General features: G+C 39.2%; 1 protein-coding gene across 2 annotated transcripts in view; it reads right to left on the bottom strand.

Moving 5' to 3' along the window:
* The window catches only part of CDK14 (cyclin dependent kinase 14), a 465190-nt gene that overhangs the window by 263738 nt on the left and 175690 nt on the right, over positions 1–25762 (bottom strand). For both annotated transcript variants that reach the window (XM_028120572.2, XM_028120582.2), the window contains one exon: positions 25215–25294. In XM_028120572.2, coding sequence (XP_027976373.2) covers positions 25215–25294 — 80 coding nt within the window. The remainder of the gene's footprint in view (positions 1–25214; positions 25295–25762) is intronic.

Below are 25762 nucleotides of genomic sequence, written 5' to 3'. Positions count from 1 at the left end.
TATTTAACAGTAAATCCCAAGCTGGAGATAATGGCAGCCAAGACTGTGGTGAGAAATTGTTACATTCTGTATCTTTTCTACAGGTGAAGCCAAAAGAATTTACTGATGGACTAGATGTGGGAGGCTGAGAAAAAGACGCAAGTCAACCTTAACAATCTAACCTAAAAACTGTACTTCATACTGGATCTCTTATAAAAAGCAGCGCAAATACAACTCTGTATTTGAAACTCACTCTGCCACTTATGGACAATATTTACATACTATGTAAATGTCACATGAAACCTCAACTAGCTGAATTCTAACAGGACACTAGTTCTTCACCTTTGCTTAACAAGTATGATTCAGGGCCACTGTTCTCAGTGCCATCATTCAACAAACAGATGAGCATCTCTATCAGAGATAGCTGGAAGCTCGGTCAACATAAATGTCATGAGTAAGACTTCATTGTTGTGGCTACACAACATGTGTAGACACAGATGAAGGTGTGAAAGACAGGGAAATTCAAGTAGAATTAGATTAAAACAGCTTTAAGAGTTCTGACCTAATAAGACAGGAAAAAGGAAAAGAATATAGAATTCCATGAGAAGGTGAAGAGATTAGTTGATTCTGCAATCCAAGGATCCAAATGAGATAAAAGAATTATTGAAGAGTAGAGACCTGGAGTCCTCCAGTTGTGATACGGACTATATAAAATGGCACGCAGGTCCTTCAGTGGCTGAGAGAGAGTGCCTCTGGATGGCCACATGGCAGCCCTCCACCAGGTCTCAGATCTCTGGCTGCTAAGTTACTTAATTCGCTTTGTATAACAAGCCTGATCTTCCTGGAATGATAATTCTAAATTACTCTATGTGATAAGAACTCCGGGAATATTTAATTTCAAACAGAGACATAATGATCAAATCAAATCCACTGTATTAAAACTTCTGATGTTAAGTTTAGGAATCAATGTATAATCACTTGGACAAAGTTCAACATTTAGCTGATAAAGCATTTATTATGTTTAAGATAGTTTGATATGTTAACAAACTATGCTTGTAATTTCAATTTAATTTCTTTCCAACTTATGATTTTAAATTGAAAGGCTTAAGAGTTTTACTACATTCTCAGCAGCATCAGAATTCTTAAGATGAACTGTATTTATAAATGTGGCTTTATTAGGTTTGCAGAAAATAATTTAAGTACTTGGAGAAGTTCTGGTTATTAGATCAAGGCATGTAAATGTCTAAAAAGAACTAAATATAGCAGATTTATCAATGCAGTTTAAAAGTATTTATGGGAATCTAATTAATCAGACCTGTAAATGGGACCAATTAGGGCTGTTTATTGGTACTCCTCTTGATTGCTCTGAGCTGTAACCAAGCAGGAAAATGTCCTTCCAGCTTCTTCCCATGGTCCACTTAGCCACTGGCAGAAGACCGGCTGGCATTTGCCAACTTTTGCTGGACACTGTAGGAAGGAAAAATCTGCCAACCCAAAATGTGTATCTTTGGCATGTGGATTATTCTAGGCTATTTTTAAGAAACAAAAGGTTCAGGACAACCTTTGACCCTCTGCCCCCTTCCTAAAAGAATTTAGATAGAAGACCTGCTCCAGGAAGGGAGCTATCACCATAGATAACTACATTACAATATGAACTCTGGTGTGGTAGGCAGGGAGGAATTCACCAGTCTGTTTGTTAAAATTCTTCTCGTGTCCTATTGTTACTGTATGGCCCAGCAGACATTTACTTTTTTCCACCTACCTGTAAATTGCTTTCCTTCCCTTAGAAGTCCCAGACTCCTATCCCCTTTTCCTCAGCTGTGGATGGCATATAAGCCTCAACTGCCTGCCTGCCTGTGGGCCTCATCTTCTTATGGAGCCCCCATACATATGTAATTAAATTTTATTTTCTCCTGCTAATCTGCCTCATGTCAATGTAATTCTTACATCAGCCAAAAGAATCTTGAAGGGTAGAATAAAAATTTTCCTCCCCAATAACCCATACTGTAAACTGTGAATAGTCAATCTTCCCTACTCCCAACTCCCACTTCTGACCTCCATAGGAATGTGAGTTTCTCTTGACCCTCATCTATATACTCAGGGTCTACTTGCTCCCTAGGTAAAAAGAACTGAAGTACCCAAAGGAATTGAAATTTTACGTCCTCACAAAATCCTGCACAAGAATGTTTAGAGTAGCTTTATCTAGAGTCGCCTAAAGTTGGAAGCAACTTCAGTACAGGTGGATGGACAACTAAACTGGGTGATAATCCATACAAGGGAAGATTATACAGTGCTAAAATGAAATGAGCTATCAAGACCTGAAAAGACCTAGAGGGGCCTTAAATGCATATTGGTAAGTGAAAGAAGCCACTCTGACAAGGCTGCATGCTCGCTGCTTCCACCTGTTCAACACTCTTGAAAAAGGCAAAACTATAGAGACGGTAAAGGATCAGTTGTTGCCCAGGGTTGGGACAGGGAGTGAAGGGGCTGGGAGGATGAACAGGGGAAGAACAGGGGATCTTTGGGGCAGTAAAACCATTGTCTATGAGACTGTAATGATGGGTACATGTCATTACGTATTTGGCAAAACCCATAAAACTGTACAACACAGAGTGAACCCCAAAGTAAGCCATGGTATGGACTTCAGTTAATACTAATATATCAATATTCATTCATCAATTGTAACAAATTTGGTACGGGGAGACTTTACGGGAGCACTGTTTTTTCTGTTCTATTTTTCTGTAGACCTAAAAACTATTCTAAAAAAAAAAAAGTATATTTAGTTGTTTTAAAAAAAAACATATATGCAACCAAGTATTTCAGTTTGGAGAATTTAAAGAAATTTTAAAAGTAATATATAATTTTAAAATTAGAAATTAAGCCTTTTTTTTTTAAACCTCTCCAACCTTGTCTACCTACTAGAACTGGCATCTCCACAGAGATGGCCAACAGTGCCAGGAATACTTAGCTTATGAAAAAGGAAACGCAGAAATCAATGCTTCATTCAAAAATTCAGTCAAATGAGTGGACTAACAGCCTGCAAAGCTTTTTGGTTGTTAAATTATAGCATTTGAGAGCTTCTCTCTAAATTACTGGAGGCTGAATTCAGACATTTACATACAATGCACTCCAACAGCTGGAATTAATTGGCATCCTTGCTCAACTTTTCTGGAAAGAATTCTTCTAAGATAGCTATAATTGCAAAGGCAATTAATTGAAATTTCTATCCAAATGACTAATCAAGTCTTTGATTAAAAAAATAAAACTGCTAGGAGTTTTGACTACCAGAAGCATAACTACCACATTCTGTGTGATTTTTATGTTAATCTACACCCTCAAAGGATCCTTTCCAAAATATGAGTACTAACATTTTTAAACAATGATAAATTTATGATATAGAAATTTTGTCAAACAGAATTAGTCCTATTAGCAAAACAGCTTATTAAAAATATTCACACTTATTTACCAAGTCCCTAATATTAAAAGTTCATAGTATCTGAAAAATTCTGTTTGTAAGAACTGTATTTGCTATAATTTGCAGTATCAAGCTATCTCTTAAAAAAAAAAAGACAGTCATCCAAAAAAAAAAAAAAAATCTGATCTAAAAATAACCACTTCCAAGATAGGAGTCTGTATACACGAGTCTCTACTACTTATACCACAGCAAGAAAGGCAAGGGCAACAACTACGAGCATGAAACAAATATTTTCTAGCTCTGAAGAAGTCCCTCTAAGAGTAACTGAATTTAATTTTCAGAAATAATTATACTATGGTTTTAGTAGTTTTCACAAGCCATTTTACTTAAAGAGATGATTTGCGAAAGACTAAAAACTATTGCCATTATCTCTCATTTATACAAAAATTTTCCTGGAGGGCCCTAGGGGCCCTTTAGGAATCACAATTGCTAAATTGGAGGCATCCTCCATTAAATTAACAGGCGCCGGCCCAAGTCAGAGGCTCCCTTACATAGAAACACAATAACAGACCCACAGCACGCTGCATTTCAGTCTGTGAATTGGAGCACAAAGTACAGGAGAACAGTTTCTATCTCCTGGCTACATTGTGAAACTCAAGTCACTCTAGCTGAGTACATAAACTTTAGTTCTGTACATAATCCCATTCTTTATGAATAGGCTTCCAGTGATTCAGATGTTAATTTGGCCATGAGTCCTGAATTGAAGCCAAAATTCCAACAGCATAGGCTGTACATGAAAGGTAACCTTTCATGATTTCCTGAGGAGTATTTAATTGCTTGTTTGAGCCAAGAAGGGCATAAACTGCAAATCTACCAAAACCACTTAATCAGCAAATATCTGAAATATTGCCAGCAAGGGCAGTTCCATCCTCGTGGCTATCTGACACAATGCAATCACGGACTGTTTTTACTACTATTTTAAATTATTATTGTTGGTGTTATTGTACCATCTTCACCGCTATCATTATTATCATCATCACCAAGTCTATTACTTATAACACTAACAAAAATAACTTACTTTGTAGCACTTGACAATTTCATAAACCCTGGAGATGGTTACAATAGCCCCTAGAGCAAAATGGCAAAGTACATTATTTCTTGCCCCTCTTTTAAAGATAGCATAAGAAACGAATGCCCAGCTTTGTTGAGTAACTTGTCCAGAGCCACACAGCAGCTGACAAGTGGCAAGGGCTTGAAACCAGTTCATCCCACTCCACATCCACATTCTATCCGCTACACCATGCCACTTTTCATTAGTCGCTGTTCTGTTGCAATTTAAGAGAACAAAGGTAGAATTATTGATTCCCCAACTGACTTACAGGTGCCCTGAAAGCAACTGTTTCCAAAACAATGTAGGTACTGTCCTGTACAAATACTATGTTCACTCTGAGGATGGCAGAGATGGCTATGAGGGTTTTGGACACCCGGCCCCACCGCTCCATTAATTGTGTGGTTGTGGGTAGGCTGCATCTCTTCCGGAAGCTTTGGTTTATCTCGCCATCAGACGGAAATAGTGCCAGCAACTATCCCTCACAGGGTACTTGTGTAGACTAGATGAGATAATACGCTTAAAGCAGGAAGTCTGATGCCCAGCTCAGAATCCATGCAGAATCAATGTTGTCTGTCATCATTATGATTAATTTTCCAAAACTCTGCTCTAGGCACAGCTTCCTCTGTGAATGTAAGCCTTCCCTGACAAACCCCATCTCACAAGAATTTTCATTTACTTTGGATTCTCCATGTATTTATGAAAACTCTGTAATACCTGCTCATGTATGGCCTTAAAATTGTTTAATTCTTTCACGAAATTTTGTGTCATTGTTTGAAGAGGAAGGATTGCTTCCTTCTATTTATTTTTATTTCCCAATATATGGAAGTGCTTGGTATGGGATACCTTTATTGAACTACCATGTATTCAAAATAACAATCTGGAAAATGTTGGTCCTCTCTGTTCCAGTCGCATGTCATCACAGCCTTTAATTGAGCACTTACTGGCTCTGGAGCTATACAATCATTATGTCTAATCCTCACACGAATCTTGCACATGAAGACAGCACAGTGACCACCCTTTTAGAGAAAGCTAAACAATCTGCCCAAATTCCCATACTTACTAAGTGCCAGAATCCAAACTGGAGACTAGTTTGGCTGATCCAAATCTACTCTTTCCTCTATAGCTTGCTACCTGCACTTCTCCTGTTTTTGCCTTTCCAATTTTGTTATATTAACTTACACCACCCAAGGAAAAGTAAAAAGTCCAACAGGGTCTCTTTTCTCTGTTGCTGGAGGCCTTGGTACCATGAGAAAGTGCATCCAAGTTGAATGACAGAGCCAAAGTAAACAACTAATAGTACTTTCCTCTACTTCAACCTTCCCTTCCCAGATATTCTGAAGAGTTCATTGGGAGATATTTTTTCAAAAGATTATTGTTCTATCTAGAACACCAAAGGAAAATTGCAATCAACTGTTCTGTAACTCTTGCTGAAGATAAAACAAAAGTAAAGACTTTTCCTTTGGGACAGGAGGAGTTAATAAGACAAGGAAAAACAATCTGATAACTAGGCTCTATTGGAAGAAAAATTCAAGACTTTGAACATGAGGTTTTTTTTGTTATTAATTTATAATAATGTCCAGTAGCAGACAGATGCGTTCAACAACTTTACACCCTTCCCCAGAAACACCATGATAAGGGTGAACAAAGAGGGCCAAGTTCAGGACTCCCCTCTTTCTATTACCTCTAAATCAGTACTTCCAGAAGAGTAACAAATGCCCCCATCCACAGAAGAGCTTATAAAATGATCAGCTTGCCGAGCAGAGAGTTAATTTTTTAAAACTTCCTATCAGAATATAACACACATATAAATAAGTACCACTCACAAGTACAAAGCTCACACCCATGTAATCAGCACTGGATTAAGAAATGAAGAATTCCTAGGATTCCAGAAACCCCCTTGTGTGCTCTTCTAAATACGATTGCTCCCAACAGTTAGCACTATCCTGACTATAACACCATAGATTAGTTTTGCCCATTTTTGTGACAATTATCACACGCTCTTTTGTGTCTGCCTCTTTTCAGCCAACGTTATGTTTTGTTGTACATAAACGTAGTTTGTTCACTGATACACGTAAGTTTTGAAGGCGAGAGCTGACCAGGAGGATGTTCAGGGGTGATGCCCCGGGGAGGCAGCTCTATGTGTAAAGGAAGAGGTTACAGGGCAGCTGAGGGAGGAAGGTGTGGAGCGGAACATTGTACTTGGATACCAGGACAGGAAGAAAATTCCTCAAGGGAGACTGGAATCACAGGGAAGGAACACCGGCTACCCTGGCCCAAAAACGGTGTGAGAGAGTGAACTGAGACAAGAGAATAAGGAAACTGCTGTTAATTCATAATTTACTTCAAGTCATCCATGCAGGAGCCACACAAACTCACAGAAACATGTAATTCTGAAATTCAGAAAATGTCATCCCTTGAACTCAAATATAATCTTTCCAGAAAACTCCCTCCAGCTTATCTCATCATTCGATTAGGTGTTTTGTTTGTTTGGTTGGTTTTTACTTTTGTCTGTGATGCTTACAAAAACAACTGGGAAATAAAACAGCCACTCAAGGCGCCTCTAATATGAGACTAGCATTCTGCTAGATGCTGCCAAAAATACCAAAGAAATTAAATGTAAGTCTCACCTTCCATAATAATTAATGTTAAACACATTAAGAATAGCACACACACACACACACACACACACACACACACACACACACAAAGCTAATGGAGAAATACGATAAAGTATACCATGAGGTACAGAATTGTACAGTACTAACTATAAGCAGGATGCATAAACTTGTTTCAAAGCAGAAGAGAAGACCTAGAGGGGAGGGCTGTTGCAGGGAGAGGACCCCAGAAGCAAAGGCTTGAAGGATGATGTGGAGTAGGCAATGGGTGGGCAGGAATATCAAGGAGGCTACACAGCAGACACTACTGGCAGACTCTACACTGAGGATAACCCTTCCTCAACTGGAGGGGAGGGAGGCAAGATGGCGAGAAACTGAGGTCAGTAGCAGGTAGGGTGAGGCTAAGTAAGCGATAAGGGAGGGGACCTCGAAGTCAGGCGGAGACATTTCCCTTGATGAAGCAGCCAGCAGGGAAGCCCTTCAGGTTCCTACAGGAAAATGAAATGCTGAATGGGATGGCAGTGCATCTGGTGGGGCTCACAGCCCTCTCAGTGCCAGCACACCCATCCCTCAGCTGCCGCTCCACAGCTGTGTCCTTTGCTGGGAAGAGTCCTTAGCTGCAGGGACAGCCTACCCCTCCTCTCAGGGGGTGACTGGCTCAGAGGCAGGCATTTGAGAAGGCAGAAAGGAAGAGATCAATATGGTGGTTGCAGACCAAAGGACAGCCATACAGCAAATGAAATTAGAGGGCCTTTGAAGTGGAGCACATCAGGGGGCCCCCCGGGGGGGACCTTCAAGGGAGCGGTGTAAAAGGGTCTGGCCCTGTTTCTCAGTTTGCAACAACTCTGAAGGCCCATCTCAACTCTGGAGCACTCTCTAGGCTCAGCTGAGGCTTCAGACACAACTTCACTTCAGGCAGCATCCCCCTCTGCCCAACCCTGCCTTCCTCACTTCCCTGCAGGTTTATCTTCTGAAGTCCACGCCCCAACACACCTGAGACTCTGCCTCTGAGTCTGTTTCCAGGGATCTGACCCAGGGATCAGACTGTGCTGAAAGAGGACTAATCCAAGAGCAGAAGGCAGGAAACACTGAAAGGAGGGAACGCGAATCAGAGGGGCCCAAAAAGGAAATTATTTCAGGACCTTCACTACTTTACATCTGGGTAAAAAGAACAACGAAGAGGATGAAAATCATGGCCACCCTGGTGACAAATGTACAGATTACGTATGGAGAGAGGGGAGTCTGACATAACACCACCCAGCAGACTTCTTTCCGCCAGTGGAAACAAGGCCGACTTGGAATGCAACGAGATCCCTGGTCCGCAGCATTCCAAACAGAGTTTGGTTTGGTCACGCTGAGTTGGAGGCAGTGGTAGCACATTCAGTAAGAGTCACCTCGGGTTGTTTGAATTTGGGGGCTGCCGTAGTCAAGGCTGCAGATGTGGGCTGGGAAACCAGCACAGGGAGGGGAGACCTGGTACCGTAAGAGCAGACGAACTTTCATGAGGAAGTGAGGAGAGTCAGGTCCATGGGTATGCAGGATGCCTACATGACACGGAAAAAGGAGAAGACCTCCAGAGAGACAAGAGGGGATACTTCAAGATGTCAGATTTAACAAAAATACAACACAGGATGCCTACTTAAATACTGCAAGGGTCATACAGCTCTTCGATGGTAGCAGCAAATTTTGTGTCAAATGACAAAATGGTGTCAAGGATGACCAAAAATTTGGGGCGCCTGGGTGGCTCAGTCGGTTAAGCATCTGCCTTCGGCTCAGATCATGATCCCAGGGTCCTGGGATCAAGCCCTGCATCGGGCTCCCTGCTCGGCGGGAAGCCTGCTTCTCCCTCTCCCGCTCCCCCTGTTTGTGTTCCCTCTCTCGCTGTCTCTCTCTCTCTGTCAAATAAATAAATAAAATCTTTAAAATAATAAATAAATAAATAAATAAAAAGGATGACCAAAAATGTGAAGCCTATAAAAGAGTAACTGACTTCTATCTTTGAATTACCATGCCTGCTTTCTAAACTTAATGTGACTTCGGATCAAATTATTCTTTTATCAAAATTATCTCAAAGGGGGGAATTTCATTCCTCTAGAGAGAAAGAGCAAATGTTCAACATGAGAAGTCCCCCTCTTCCTACTGAGGGAAGACTTCCTCAAAAAGCTGGAAGCTCTCGAAAGACTGGTTTTCTACATTATTATATGCATTATAAATGACCATATAAAACCTTAAAGAAATGTCTTCTCTCTCTCTTCTCTAAAGGATACAAATTGCTTAGAGTGATTACATGAACTCAGGGGGCCCACAGCAACTAAAAAGAAGACAGTTTCCTACATGTTTATTTCTATGAAATTTTAAAAAAATCGCAATCATCAGGGAAATAAAAAACATGAACTGCACTTATTAAACATGAGTTATCTAAAATAAGCTCTTAATTTGCAGAGATGTATCAATGTATATATTCATGTGCATGTGTGCAGAAAGAACTGTATCCTGAAAATATTAACATTAAAGAAACCTTGCTAGATACCCTCTGGGTCATATAATGCATAACAAATCACTTCAGTTACTTTCTTGTAAACAAAGAAAAATAAACATTCCTCGTAAGAACAGTGCATGGCGTTTGAAAATCTCAGCTCTTGACTGTCACCTCAAATTTCCTTTTGCATTATACTTCATCTCTGAAATATAAAAGACCATATACTGCCCTCCAATGACACATAAAAGTTTCCGCTAACAACTCCATGCACAGACCAAAGTAATATATCACTGTACTTAAGGATTTGCCTAGATGCTTTATGATGCCCAAAAGCAATACCCAGGTTTATCAAATCATTGAAATAATATGCCCATATATTTCTCTGGTCCTATTTTTGCCCCAAGTATAGCAATATGTATAATAATATGGCAGCACATGAAAAGTTTGGGTAACAAATAATATATATACACACAAAAGACTGGCCCATTTGCTCTTTGTGCATTTTAAGATTTTGTTTTACTTAAAAACTTTTAGATTGATGAAGGTTTTAGTTTAAGAAGGCAGGACTTCCTCTTCAATACTACAGATTTAATACCAGCGATTTTTTCCATCTTGTGCATAAAATTTACGGTTGAGGGAAAATATCCCTAAGAAACAAAGTTTACTCTAGTTTTGACTTTATTTTTAATGGTTTAGGTAAATAGGAAATTATAATAGCATAGGCTTGTTGGCTTAGCATTCTCAAGAATCTATTACTTAGGTAAAAACCATCTGGAAGTATAAGAAATATCTAGAAGTACAGTTTTTCCAACTGGAGCTAAGCTACCAGAAGTCTCCTATTCTGAAAACGTCCAATTATGCAAAAACAAAACTGTGTGATAAGCAGCTATACTTTCATGTTTTCCTATTTTCAGTTTGATTTAGCTCCCCTGATAGAGCAACACTTCAAAAATATTTTCTTTTGCACTAACTACTCCACCACATGCAGTATCAATAAGTTCTGCTATATTAATCACTTTATGAAATAGCAGGATGTCTATAGTATTTGATTAACCTATGTTCCCAAAATTTAATTGGTTATGGGTGAATCCCTGCCATTAAGTTTCAATTGTTTTCTAAGTGTAGTTCATGATTCTGCTAGAGAGAACTAAGAAAGGAAATCTGGAGTAGGAGTTGGGGTTCTGGTCTGAGGCTCTGGGCCATGAAGTAGCAAATCACTTAAGGGTAAAGTCTTAACCACTGTAATCCTGCCTCTGAGAAGAAGCACATCCTCGTATTAACAGCTGTGCTGTAGAGTCAGATGGACCTGGGTTTCAATCCATCTGGTAGTCAGTCCATCAGGTTTACAATCTGTCGGTTAGAAAGGGTAGGTAGTAGGAGTTACTGGTTCCCTTTACCACCATTAACCATCCACAACATTCCAAACATATTAACATAAAAGGGGCAGAAGGAAAGACCTACTCCATATCCAGACCAACCCTGGAAGTCCCCAAGAGAGTGGAAGTGTTTACCTGCTTCCCACAAGACTTACAATCTTTATAGAATAATTAAAGGCATTTAGAAAGCAAAGTCACAGACAACTATTCATTAAATGACTAGTATGCATTCAGATCTTTTACTAAATATTATCTCAATCATCTTAAATCCAATCAATCTGCTGCTCATCATGGAAATTGCCTTAAAATGCTGACCCCCCCCACAAAAAGCCCCTACAGAAAAATTAATCCTAGTCTTAATCAAGAAAATTTTATAATCATAAGTACTTCTGTGAAACCAAATTGTCATCACTAAAACTGACCCCTGCTGCTGGTTACTGCCCACACTAGCCCTAAACTTTAGGACAGAAGGGAGTATCAGCTCACAAAAAGAGAACCACTGCCAAGTTCTTGCTTATTATTTCCCTTAATTCTTTTTCTTGGGCCCTGTTCAAATTGTTAGGGCTTTTAAAAAGTGCTATTATCAATTCAATTCTTATGAGTACATTCAGGGACTTGACTGAGATGGCACGTGTCCAAAAAATATAAATGTCCTCCACTAAAATTTCCTGTAGCTTTCTACTTCTAAACTTTTCCCACAATAAACTATATGGTATGTCTCTCCACACATGCTATTAATTTGCTTTTTAAAAATTAAAACATGAATTATTTGATGGTCTTTTGAAGAGTTCCACCACATTCCAAAATGTCAGAGGAAAATGAGAAATACAGAGAAACCTAAATGACGTCGCCTTTTGGCACGTTACACCAAGATCAGATATAATCTGTGGTGGGAACTGCATTTTAAAGATGTAATTCACTGCCAGATCTCAGACCACCTTTTTCCACGGTAATGACTCACATGACTCTCACTCTGGGCCTGAACTCTCCTGATCTCGGTAGTTCAAACAGTCTACTGGACTCTCTGGGACTCAGTGTGTCATTCCAACTTTAGTATATGTGCTGCCAAAGCGAGCACTCTGGGACTCAGTGTGTTCTTTTGTGAAACGAAGGAACCAGATTACATAATCACCAACGTTCTTCTCAGCTCGACAATCCTACCATTCAGGGATTTTTACTGAGATAAATGGCTATCACCTCAACTTCGGCATATGTAAGTAACATCTATTCAATCGCTGTGACCCTAAAGTTGCTGCCATTTCCTGCTTCCTGTTTCTGTAAATGGTGCTGTCCTCCTCACACTCACCCTTGCTTAAGACACTCAAATTGTTCTTGGCTCCTTACTAATCCCCTCGACTACACGCATTCTTCCTTTTCAGTTCATGTTCTATCTCTACTTCCCCAGACTTCATGATATTCCCTTATGGATCCTGGGTCTCTGGGATTTTTGCTCACCAACTACCCCAGATATTAATGATCCAGCATCAACAAAAGAACTCATGCTATAGTAACCCATGTGACAGTAACAAAAAACAATTTAAAAAACAGAAGTCCATGTCTTCTGCCCATTTCTTGATTGGATCATTTGTTCTTTGGGTGTTGAGTTAGTAAGTTCTTTATAGATTTTGGATACTAGCCCTTCATCTGATATATAATTTGCAAATATCTTCTCCCATTCTGCCGGTTGTCTTTTGGTTTTGTTGACTGTTTCATTTGCTGCGCAAAAGCTTTTTATCTTGATGAAGTCCCAATAGTTCATTTTTGCCCTTGATTCCCTTGCCTTTGGTGATGTTTCTAGGAAGAAGTTGCTGTGGCTGAGGTCGAAGAGGTTGCTGCCTGTGTTCTCCTTTAGGATTTTGATGGATTCCTGTCTCACATTTAGGTCTTTCAGCCATTTTTCCAAAGAAGACATCCAAATAGCCAACAGACACATGAAAAAGTGCTCAACATCACTCAGCATCAGGGATATCCAAATCAAAACTTCAATGAGATACTACCTCACACCAGTCAGAATGGCTAAAATTAACAAGTCAGGAATCTATAGATGTTGGAGGGATGCAGAAAAAGGGGAATGCTTGTACACTGTTGGTGGGAATGCAAGCTGGTGCAACCACTCTGGAAAACAGTATGGAGGTTCCTCAAAAAGTTGAAAATAGAGCTACCATACGATCCAGCAATTGTACTACTGGGTATTAACCCCAAAGAGACAAATGTAGGGATCCGAAGGGGTACGTGCACCCCAATGTTTATAGCAGCAATGTCCACAATAGCCAAACTAGGGAAAGAGCCAAGATGTCCATCAACAGATGAATGTATAAAGAAGATGTGATACACACACACACACACACACACACACACACACACACACACACACACTGGAATATTATGCAGCCATCAAAAGGAATGAAACCTTGCCATTTGCAATGACGTGCATGGAACTGGAGGGTATTATGCTGAGCGAAATAAGTCAATCAGAGAAAGACATGTATCATATGACCTCACTGATATGAGGAACTCTTAATCTCAGGAAACAAACTGAGGGTTGCTGGAGTGGTGGGGGTGGGAGGGATGGGGTGGCTGGGTGATGGACACTGGGTAGGGTATGTGCTATGGTGAGCGTTGTGAATTGTGTAAGACTGTTGAATCACAGACCTGTACCTCTGAAACAAATAATACATTATATGTTAAAAAAAAGAAAAGAAGATAGCAGGAGGGGAAGAATGAAGGGGGGGGGAATCGGAGGGTGAGACGAACCATGAGAGACTATGGACTCTGAGAAACAAACTGAGGGTTCTAGAGGGGAGGGAGGTGGGGGGATGGGTTAGCCTGGTGATGGGTATTAAAGAGGACACCTACTGCACGGAGCACTGGGTGTTATATGCAAACAATGAATCGTGGAACACTACACCAAAAACTAATGATGTAATGTATGGTGATTAACATAACATAATAATAAAAATAAATAAATAAATAAAAGTCCTCATTTAGAGAAAAAAAGCAGGTAAAAAATAAATAAAATAAAATAAATAAATAAAAAACAGAAGTCCTAGAAACTAAGACTTTGCTGAGAACATACACCCAGATTACCTTTTTAGTAGAAAAATAGTGAACAAAAGAACAGCTACAGTTTTCATCAGAAAACATTTAGGGGCAACCCACCCACCCCACTGTCAGGAGATTTAAACTCCTCTATGCCAGTCAAACTGGTGATGGGGTTGAGAGGGGAAGGAAGTGATATCTCCTACGTGAGCCAGCTACCTTAGCAGGCCGGCCTTTCTCTGTTCATTTCTCCGTATATGAATCCTACCTACCTGCTATGGTCTGATGGTTTGTGCTCTCCCTTCAAAATTCCTATGTTGTAATCCTAACCCCCAAAGGTGACTGTGTTAGGAGGTGGGGCCTTTGGGAGGTACTTAATGTTCTTTTTAAAAAAGACCCCCATAGAGCTCTCTCCTGCCATGTGAGAATAAAAGGTAAGTTGGAGACCAGGGTACCCCAACCATCTCAGCACCCTGATCTGGGGCTTCCAGCCTCCAGAACTGTGAGCAATAAATTTCTGCTGTTGATGAGCTACCCAGGCTCTGGTATTTCGTTATAGCAACCTGAACAAATTACACACTATCACTTAAGCTTAGCCCAAACCCCATGTCTTCCACCACCACACCAGAGCTCTTTTCCTTTTAATTCACAAATTACCATGGCACTTTTCATTACTGCTTAAAATTCATGAAAATACTAACTGGAGTCTGGTTAGTTCCATTTTGATGACAGAAGGGAAAAATCTAGAATCTGACTAGCCAGTGCTTGCTTCACATCACAACCCTCAGGATTTAAAGGCCATATATATAGTTTATAATTAAAAACGACTGACCATAGGTACTATGGTAAGCGCTGTGAATTGTGTAAGACTGATGAATCACAGACCTGTACCCCTGAAACAAATAATACATTATATGTTCATAAAAAATTAAAAATAAATAAAAATAAAAAGGAAGTATTAAAAAAAAAAAACTGACCGTATCATAAAGTATAATGTAAGTGCTATAAATAAATGCCAAGAGGTAAGCATATAAGCAAAAACAACAACAACAAAACAAGCAAGGCAAAGCAGCCCAAAAAGAAAAAGATTATTTCGGGGCGCCTGGGTGGCTCAGTTGTTAAGTGTTTGCCTTCGGCTCAGGTCATGATCCCAGGGTCCTGGGATCGAGCCCTGCATCGGGCTCCCTGCTCGGCGGGAAGCCTGCTTCTCCCTCTCCCACTCCCCCTGCTTGTGTTCCCTCTCTTGCTGTGTCTCTCTGTCAAATAAATAAATAAAATCTTTAAAAAAAAAAAAAAAGAAAAGAAAAAGATTATTTCTACGAAAGCCAGCAAAGGTTTCAGAAAGAAAGAGAGAGCACTTTAAGAAGGTCTTGAAAGATGGTCAAAGCATGGGAAGCCTGGGTGGTGGTACAGTCGGTTGAGCGCCACACTTTTAGTTTGGGCTCCAGTCCTGATCTCAGGGTCATGAGATCGAGCCCTGCGTCCAGCTCGGTGCAGAGACTGCTTGGGTTTCTCTCTCCCTCTCCCCCTGCCCTCCCCCACCAAATAAATAAATCTTTAAAAAAACAAAAATAAAAAAGATGGTCAAAGCAGAGTTGCAGATGGGCTGGGAGAACTCAGGCTTGAGAAAGGGCAAAGGACATTCCTTCCTCCAAGATCGAGCTTCTCCGGCCACTTCTCCACTGTGGAGTCATAAAAGTTCAACCCGCCGGTTGTCATTTTCAATCAGCATCTTGGCTCCGTAAATTATACAGGGATACTTTGTTCATACTGGGTTATTTTATCTCACTGAACAAATAGTATGTTGTGATTAAAGTTGTTTGTCAAAAACTGACAGCAGTGACACACAACTTCAAAAGGTTCTTCACTGCAACCTCATAGGGTGTCTCTTTTCCTTCTTCCAAGTGGTTAGGGCAGGTCAATTCGGCACACTTCTGCTACTTCGTGTTCTCTGGCTTCCTGGAAGGATGAGAGCTATAATATAAGCTAATGTCAACACTGCGAACTAGAAGACAGCTTCTGACAAGGGACTGGAATGATGCTTTGTTTTTCAAGGTCTGAGGTGAAATGTGACCCGCCAACACTGCTCAAGTGTCCCCACTTCTCTCATGAGTTTCAAGGCTCTTTGACTTACCAACAGGCTCCCACTCACTCTGGCCCCCAAGAGACTTTTGTAACTGTAGTCCTACAAATACAACTGCCAACGTGTTTATCTTTCTCCACTAATAAATTTTAAGATCTTTGAAAATAGGAGGTGTCAGTTTTTATAGTCAACAAGTCTTATTTCTGATATTGAAAATAATACAAGTTTAGAGAAACTGGAAAAAAGAGAGATTTTCTAGGTTTTGCAATGTAGTGATTAATTTATTATTAATAATGATCACTAGTGTTAACACATTTTTAGCTAAGTGTATATTTTTAGCTAAGCCTGTAAATATATATTTTAATAAAATTAGGAGAAAATTTATTTGAGGTATAACCTATAAACCATAAAATATACCCACTGTAAGTATAAAATTTAATGACTTTAAGTAAATCTACAGAGTTCTACAGCCACTACAACTCAGATTTGTCAAATCATAAAAATAACCTAGCAGAGGAACAATTTCATGTCACAAGGGTGGGTGACAGTTTACAGCCAATCCCTGCTGCCAGCTCCAGCCCCAGGCAACCATGGGTCTCTGCTTTCTGTTTCATAGATTGGCTCCTTCTGGAAATTTTATGTATATACAACCGGGCTTATATAACCAAGCATAATGTGTTCGAGGTCCAAAAGTCTTGAAGCATGTTATTAGTAGTTAGCTTCTTTTTATTGCGGTATGGATATGCAACATTTTGTTTATCAGTTCAACAGCTGATGGACATTTAGATTGTTTCCTGATTTTGGCCATTCAGCATGGTAATGTTAGGAACATTCACGTCCGTGTCTTTGCGTAGAAGTATGTTTTCCTTTTTCCTGGGGAGATGATATGATACCCAGGAGTGGAAATGCTGGTTTGTATGGTAACTGCATATTCAACTTTTAACAACTGTTAAAGGTTTTCCAAAGTGGCTGTACCATTTGATATTCCCACCAGCAAAGTATGAAGGTTCCACTTGTTCCACATCCTTTTTCAACACCTGGTATTGTTGGTCTTTTTGATTAAAGTTATTGTATTGGGTATACAGTCACATCTCACTATGGTGTTAATTTTCATATAGTTCATGACTAACAACTTTGAGCATCACTTCATGGGCTTATTAGCTACTGATATGTCTTCTTGGTGAAATATATACTCAAACTGTTTTCCCATTTAAAAATCTGGAGGAAGTCTGCTAATTGGTGAGTTTGGGACCTTTTTAATATAATTTAGATATTTTGGTTGACTGAGGGTTCTAGAGGGGAGGTGGGTGGGGGGATGGCTTAGCCTGGTGATGGGTATTAAAGAGGGCACGTATTGAATGGAGCACTGGGTGTTATACACAAACAATGAATCATGGAACACTACATCAAAAACTAATGATGTAATATATGGTGATTAACATAACATAATAAAATAAAATTAAAAAAAATATTTTATTTGAGAATATTTTCTCCTAATTTGTGGCTGATTTAAAAGTGTCTTTAACTTTCATTTTTGAAGGATATTTTTTGTTACATGTGGAATTTTTGGTTTACAGGTTGTTTTGTTTTGTTTTTAAGCATTTTGGATATGTCAATTGCCTCTTGCCTCCTCTGGTTTAGATAACAGGTTAGATCTCAAACATACTTTTTTTCTCTCCTCCTAAATGTAACGAGTTGCTTTACTCCTATTGCTTTCAAGATTTTCTCTTTGTCTCTGTCTTTCAGAGACAAACTTAGACTATGACAGGTGTAAGTTTTGGTCTCTTTATGTTTCTCCTAATGGGGGTCATTTATCTTCTTGAATTAATAGATTAATTCCATTTTTCAACAATTTCAGTAACTTTTTAGCAATTATTCCCTTCAAATATGTTTTTGCTCATCTTTCTGTCTCCTCTAAGACTGTCAAGTTCCTTTCCAATATACATGACATACCTATTTTTTTAATGAATATTAGTCTCCTTGTTTACTATTGTCCTTGACTATTCTCTTACATTAAAGAATTTACCTTAATCTAGAGTTTGAAGATAAATGACACTAAATTCTGTCAGTGGTCAAGACATTGGTCAGGAATTAAGTACTGTGCATTGTTTGTCATCCTTTGACTATTTCTATCAATAGATCATACATAGATCAACAATACAACTTCAAATATTGAGAAGTAACAGAGGTGCCTGGATGGAATTTTTATACGGCAACTTGTAGTAGCAATGATAATAATGTCAAGACAAGAAGTTTATATGTAGGTTATGGACTCCCATAACTTTTTTAGATTAGAAATTCTGAAGAGAAGAAATTACCATCTTTGAAACAAACACTTTAGTTAAAAGACCCCAGTTAAAATCCTAACTTAGCTGTTTACTAGTAAATTGTGTGATACAAGACCATTTATTATCTCCAGGCCTCAATCACCACCTAATAATACAGAGATATTCATACCTCTACAGGAATATTGGGAGGAATTAAATGAGATAGCATTTTTAAAACATAAGCATACAGGAGATACTGAAAAAGTCCTTGGAGATTTTTAGCCAATTACAAACACCTTCAGATTAGAACTAGTTGTGTAATCCTAAAAATATTTTAAACATAAGTATATCATAGTTCAATTTACATTTCCAATAAAATATTTACATTTATATTTCCAAATGTAATTGGAAATCTCTATTTTCAAATAAGAGAAAATACAATATAAAATTTTTTACAAACTTAAAGGGGACAAAAAATAAATTACTTTATTAACAAACCTCATCCTTTAAAATTAAAGACATGCAAAGGAAAACATATGATTTTCAGTTTTTAAAGTCACATGATCTAAAAGCTTGCAAATTTTTTGTTGATATCAATTGGCAGACATCCATCAAATTATTCATTCTTACAGAGAATAACAATTTTGGCAATTTACATAAGCTTACTTAAAATCAAAGTCTAGACTCATGGATTTTTTTATCTTCCATTTAAAGAAAAACCTGTCTGTCAATTGTCAAATGCTCTGAAGCAATTCATGTTAATTTTTTCAGTGACAGACATAAAGGATTATTATTAGAGGGTTTAAAAGAAATATTTTCAACACAATAAATGTGCATCATATTACACCATGTGTGTATAAAGCATACTGATGATACAATTAAGGATCCTTTATCCACGTAATGATTCACACTGGTACTGTTATTTTAATCGTAAAGCTTTAAGATCATATAGTCCAAACCCCTTCATCACAAGATGAAAAAACTAAAGGTTAAATATGTTAAGTGACCCACTTATGCTCATGTAGCTAGTGCCATAGTCTTCACCAAGACTCAACATTTTCCGACTGCCCTAAGGCGATTTCCCAACTTCACCTCTCTGCTTAGTAGCCTGAAAAGAATCCATATACAATTTTGATCATAGAGGTTTCTGTCTCAACAGTGATGCAATATAGTAGAATAACACTAAAGGATTTGGGATTTATTCACTCACTTATTCTGTTACTCACTCACTCAACATGTACTGAGTGACCATCAGGCATCAGGCATTGGCCTGGGTCCTGGGTAGAAGACCCAAATTTGCCACTTATTTGTACGACTTTGGACAAAAAAATCTCTTTAGATCTCAGCTTCTTAATTACTAAAATGAAGATAATACCAACCTTTCTCACAATGTTGAAAGACTAAATGAGATCATGTACTTGGAATGTGGGGTAAGGTCCCCAATTTAGGTACAACTGATGGGTTATCTAAATTGCACCACTGCATAAACAATTACCACCTGAAGGCCAGATCTCAAACTTAACATGATCAGAACTGAACTTACTCTCTTTCCCTTCCTATAAACTCCCCAACCCTGTAGTGCCTTTCTTATTATTAGCTTCACTATCTAACTATTCATGAATGCCAAAAATCCTGGAATATTCTGAATATCCCATTTCTATCAAGCTCCATGTCTAGTCAAACATCAAGCCCTACCAGCTATCCCTCTAAAGTCCTTCCCAAACACATTCATCTCCTCCTTCCCCCCACTGTTTTAGAGCCTCATCATTTTATGCCCTAAGTACTTCAATATCTTTTAGTCCCACTAAAACTAGCTGCATAAACTGAAATGAAAACAGGGAGATTCAGTAAAGATCTGCATGTGGAAGGGTGAGGGATGCCTGGGTGGCTCAGTTGGTTAAGGGTCTGCCTTCAGCTCAGGTCACGATCCCAGGGTCCTGGGATCGAGCCCCACATTGGGTTCCTTGCTCAGCAGAGAGTCTGCTTCTCCCTCTGCCTGGCGTTCCCCTTGCTTGTGCGCTCTCTCTCTGACAAATAAAATCTTTAAAAAAAAATTGTTCTCTTTCAGAGCATCTAGATTTCTCTTAACGTAACTCTTGCCTAAGAAAACTATTAGGTATTCAAAAATTCACAAAAAATGGTAACTGGTTCCCTTCTATTCTTTCTCTGGGCAAATCTTAGCCAAAAACAAACAAACAAACAAACAAACAAACAAACAAACTGCTGAACATCTAGAATATAGTATCACAGAGCAAGAATACAGACATCTTGAAGCTGTTTATGAAGATGGGATAGCCTGGGGCACCTGGGTGACTCAGTCGGGTTGAGTGTCCAACTCTTGATTTCGGCTCAGGTCATGATCTCAGGGTCGCGAGATCGAGCCCCGTGTTGGGCTCGGCGCTCAGTCAGCGTCTGCTTGTCCCTCTCCCTCTGCTCCTCCCCCCACTTGTGTTCTCTGTCTCTCTCTAACAAATAAATAAATAAAATCTTAAAAAAAAAAGATGGGATATCCTAAGAAACTTTATCTACTCATTTTGAAACCATGCCAGTATCTCTTGACTCTATCCTTACCATCAGAATCTATGAAGATATCATATGAGAATAAAAAATAGAATAGCTAGCCCATAGCACTGCTGTAATTTCTCTAAGCTGCCATCAAAAATAGAATGAGTCTCAAAGCACCTGAACCCGAATTAAGCCATTAAGCACTCTAGCTCTGAGATAAAATTCAAAGTCCATCTCTGGACATAAATCCAGGTAAGATTAGAGTTGCTGACAAGTAGTTCTACTTTAGGTGAAAATTATGTGTTAAAATCTAAATTCCCAGGTAAGCTTCTAAGTGGCAAGCTGCCACTTGAAAACTACTTTGCTGCTTTCCTCCTTTGAAAACCTCCTGCTGTTGACATTTTGTGAATGAGGAAATTGACCACAACAGCAGAAAAGAGGCAAACTCAAATTAAAGTGCTTCGTCTCAATTGAGCAAGCCATGCTACACCCTCATCAATGTAAAGATGCAAAAATGTAAAAATGCAAAAATGAACATATCCCAAACATCACCCACCCCCCATCCTAAATATTTCAAACTCTACCACCAGATACATAGAGGAGTTATTTTGCATGAATCACTATTCACAGCAAAAGGGAGCAATTGTGCTAGCTTTTGGTTTCGCACATACAGAGCAGAAAAATGAGAAAAATAAGACTATGAGAGGAGGGAATGAGAAGGCAAGAGAGGAGTAAATAACCAAAACTGACGCAAAGTTTAATTCCTCTTCTGTCGGGTCACTTATCTCCATTAAAAGTTACCGAGAAGTCAGACTGTATTAGGAAATCTCAAAATACTTTATTCAATGGAAAATACAATGTCATTTTGTGATCTGTTCCTCCAGGCCTCAAAATTCTTGCAGCCTCCCCTGCTCTCCACGGTATTCAAAACTCTGAGTTTGAAGACCCCGTGGGAAATCAAAACCATAACATAAAGGGAGATGGTTCCTGAGAGATGGCACAAACCAACTCCCATGTTCCACAACCAGGGTTACGGAGGCCTAGAGCCATGAGGTGGTGTTAGAGACTGAATTGTGTCCCCCAAAATTCACATGTTGAAGTCCTAACCCCAGCACCTCAACATGTGACTGTACTTGAAGACAGGGGATTTTCACAGGTAATTAAGCTAAACTGAGATCATTAGAGTGGGCCCTAATCCAATATGACTGGTGTCCTTACAAGAAAAGGAAACTGGACAGAGGTAGCGGGAAGATGATGTGAACACACAAGGAAAAGATGGCCATCCACAAGCCAAGGCTTGAAACAGATCCTTCCTTCATGGCCCTCTGAAGCAAGATCCCGACACCTTGACCTCGGACTTCTGGCCTCCAGAACTACGACACAATAAATTTCTGTTATTTAAGCCACTCGTCCTGTGGTACTTTGCTACAGGGGCCCTAGCAAAGTAATACAGGTGACTTGCCTCACGTTGTCCAGTAGGTGATGGAAAACAGCCAGAATGAAGCCCAGATTTCTAGACTCTTAATATCCACGGGGCTTTCCACCTCACTATGCTCCCTTCCAATTTAACTTCCTGTTTTTTGCTCAAAGTCCTCTCCCACAAAAATCTTACACTCATTCAGCTTGTTAAGGACTATGCTAAATATATACTGTTTATGCTAAACTCTCATGAGATCTACTCCCACATCGCCCAAAAGACATTTTTTGTATAGATGTATCATGAACTCAGAAAGTCCAAAACTCAAATCCACTACTCCACAGAGTTAGTATGACACCATTCTGGAACCTAAGAAAGCCTAGGTACAAGATCCAAAGCCGTGGACAAGTTATCTAACCTCTCTAGGCCTCAATTCCATACTCGTATCACAGATTCTATAAACAGTATAAAGTCTATACAAAATCCCTTCGGAGGGCTCAAGTGAAGCTTACAGTAGATAACTGCCCTTTCGAACTGTGAAGTGTTAAAAGCAACACAAATTATTTCTCTCTCTGGCACCATTTTTTTTACTCATTCAAACTCAAAACCATTTATGTTTCCCTCTCAAATAATCTCTAACCCCAGTAATTCACCTTGTTTTGGCATTTCTTTCTCTACAAATCCTTTTTTGTCACTGCTTTCTAATCAATCCAGGTCCTCGTAATTTCAAATCTGCACGACTTTGAATGACTGATTTATCAGCTTCCAGGTTCCTCCTCATCTAATCTATATCATATCCTAATATCAGATTTATCTTCCTAATACACTCAATTCAAAAGTCTTCAGAGGCTCCCTAACCCACAGAGGCCTGCATTCTCTGACACAACTGCCTCGCAGGGCCCGTTCCCAAGTTTATCTCAAGGCCTACCTTGTGCCCAACAGCCTTGCCTCATACCTAGGCAGTATGAACAGATCAATAACCACTTCAATTTGGCTCTAATTGTTTCTCCCCTTGAACTTCGCACTGATGAGTCCAACTGTCACAACTGGATCCTCTAATACCATTATAAACTTGCCCTGAACCTTGAACCGAGGCTAGCATGAACAGCAAGGGCAGGTTGGTAACCTGCAGTGTATACCCCACACGTTAGGGAGCGTGCCTGCTGCTCAGTTTCATTTCCTCCTGCTTCTCTCTTGGCCCAGCATCTCTTTGCCCCTTTCCTACTCCCTAGCACTCAGGGTCTAGCAAAATCCAATTCAAGAGCATTCCACCTTGCCTACCTCCAGAGCTCGATGGGAACCACTGCTGTATCTCAACCAGTGGTTTCCAATCCCATCAGACGGAGCACCCTCTATGCAACAAATATTTCATAAAGATGCCTTCACAACAACATTTTCAGCTAAGTAGGAATGATGGAAATCAAACGGAAATGGTACGAAAAGGAGAAAGGAGAATGAGAGGTGAGAAAGTGAAAAGCGAAGGGAGGCCTCTCAGAAACAAATGTAAATCAGAATGATGGTTGTGAGGAACGAATCAGACCAGTGACAGACTACATTTAATTCCTCAATACCTTAATGATATTACTGCACTAAATCACTCGCAGTTATCTTGTTGTGGGCCAGCTATAGTTCCTTCAATGCAAAAAATAAGCTGAAGTCTTACGTCAAGATAATCTGTACTTTTAAAAATGTAGTGGAGGGAGTATAATACTAAGTGAAATAAGTCAGTCGGAGAAAGACAAATAAAATATGATTTCACCGGTATGTGGAATTTAAGGGAAAAAAAACAAAAAAAAACAAAACAACCCAAGAAACACTCTTTCCTATAGAGAACAAACTGATGGTTACCTGAGGGGAGGTGGGTGGGGGGATGACTGAAATAGGTGACGGGGAGGAACAGTACAGTTATCGTGATGAGCACTGAGTAATGTACAGAAGGGCCGAATCACTATATTGTACACCTGAAACTAATATAACACTTTGTAAACTATACTGGCACTAAAATTTTTAAATGTAGTAGAGGGAAAGCTATTAATACTAAAAGTTGTGAAACTGAACTGAAAAGTTCCCACTAATAAAAAGATATTTTATTCTCTTGGACTAGAGAAACTCTGCAGAAATAAAATATAAAGCAATTTTATTTTATAAGAATTAAAAACATGTATGTAACAAACTATGTTGTAAGAGAAATTTTTAGAAAAATGACCAAAGAAAATATTACAAGATAAATGATGCTAATATATAAAGAGTATCTATATGTCAATAAGAAAAACCAACAGAGGGATGCCTGGGTGGCTCAGTTGTTGAAGAGACTGCCTTCAGCTCAGGTCATGATCCTGGAGTCCTGGGATCCAGTCCCGCATCGTGCTCCCTGCTCAGCGGGGAGTCTGCTTCTTCCTCTGACCCTCCCCCCTCTCATGTGCTTCTCTCTCTCTCTCATTCTCTCTCTCTCAAATAAATAAAATCTTTAAAAAAAAAAAAAGACCAACAGAAAAAATAGTAAAGGACAGGAACAAAGAAATCAAGAAAGAAGAAAGACAAATGACTAACAAGATAGCATAAGCCCAGTATGTGTAAGGAATTTTCTTAAAAGGCATGAATATAAAGTAATGCTAGATTAATGTGTACCTTAGAAACCCTACAAACAAAACCAGGCATATAAAATTCCTTGCAGTCAGCTTCAGTCTCACCATCAATACACATCAGGTTTTTTCCCCCCACACCTGAGTATACAGCAGGATTGTCTTATTTTATTTAACATGACTCGATATGATTGCAAGAGATCCTGATTTTTAAATTTCAGTTTACACTTTCCAATGAGATATAACCATATAATTTACAAACTCTGCGTATGCAGAGGTGAATAATATTTAAACAGCGACAGGAATCATGCAAACACAAAAACAAAGGTAACAAGAAAATGCCTACCTTCCCTGATAGCTGTGAAAGGTGTACCTTCTTCTTCCTGCAGCCTGATCACCTTCAGGGCTACCAACTTCCCATTTACTCTGGCGGAAACAAAAGAAAAGTGAATCCGTGAGAATATGTTCCCGTTACGGCTCTAATTTTCTTACAGTTTATATTTTATGCATTTTTGCACTGAAAATGTCAGTGACTCAATCATGCCACCACAACATTAATTTCAGTAAGGTTGGGAATTTTCTATCATCATTATAAATATTCACATTTTAAATATTCACACTCGCCTCGTCCAAGATTTAACCGAAGTTTTCTATGATTCCCTCTAATGTTCCTTCCAGAATGAAACTAGTGCTTAACAAAATCACCATGCTTGATCAATCATTCTCAGACTAATCAGAAATCAAGAAATCAAAATAACTCTTGTCCTTAGTTTTTCCAATAGCTCCTTCGTTTCCTTGGCTGAAATGTCTTCGTCTTCAGTCTGAAGCTGAGGTCATTCAATCCCCAAGGTCAGAAACTCGACACTCAAACTTCTCTCTTCCCTCTTCTTTCTC

The sequence above is a fragment of the Eumetopias jubatus genome, unplaced genomic scaffold (assembly GCF_037043125.1).
Source record: "Eumetopias jubatus isolate StellerSeaLion01/CBP00866 unplaced genomic scaffold, mEumJub1_p1.0 scaffold_14, whole genome shotgun sequence".
Taxonomy (NCBI): Eukaryota; Metazoa; Chordata; class Mammalia; order Carnivora; family Otariidae; genus Eumetopias; species Eumetopias jubatus.
Note: the sequence above shows the minus strand (reverse complement) of the source record. Positions and strands in the feature narration are given on the sequence as shown.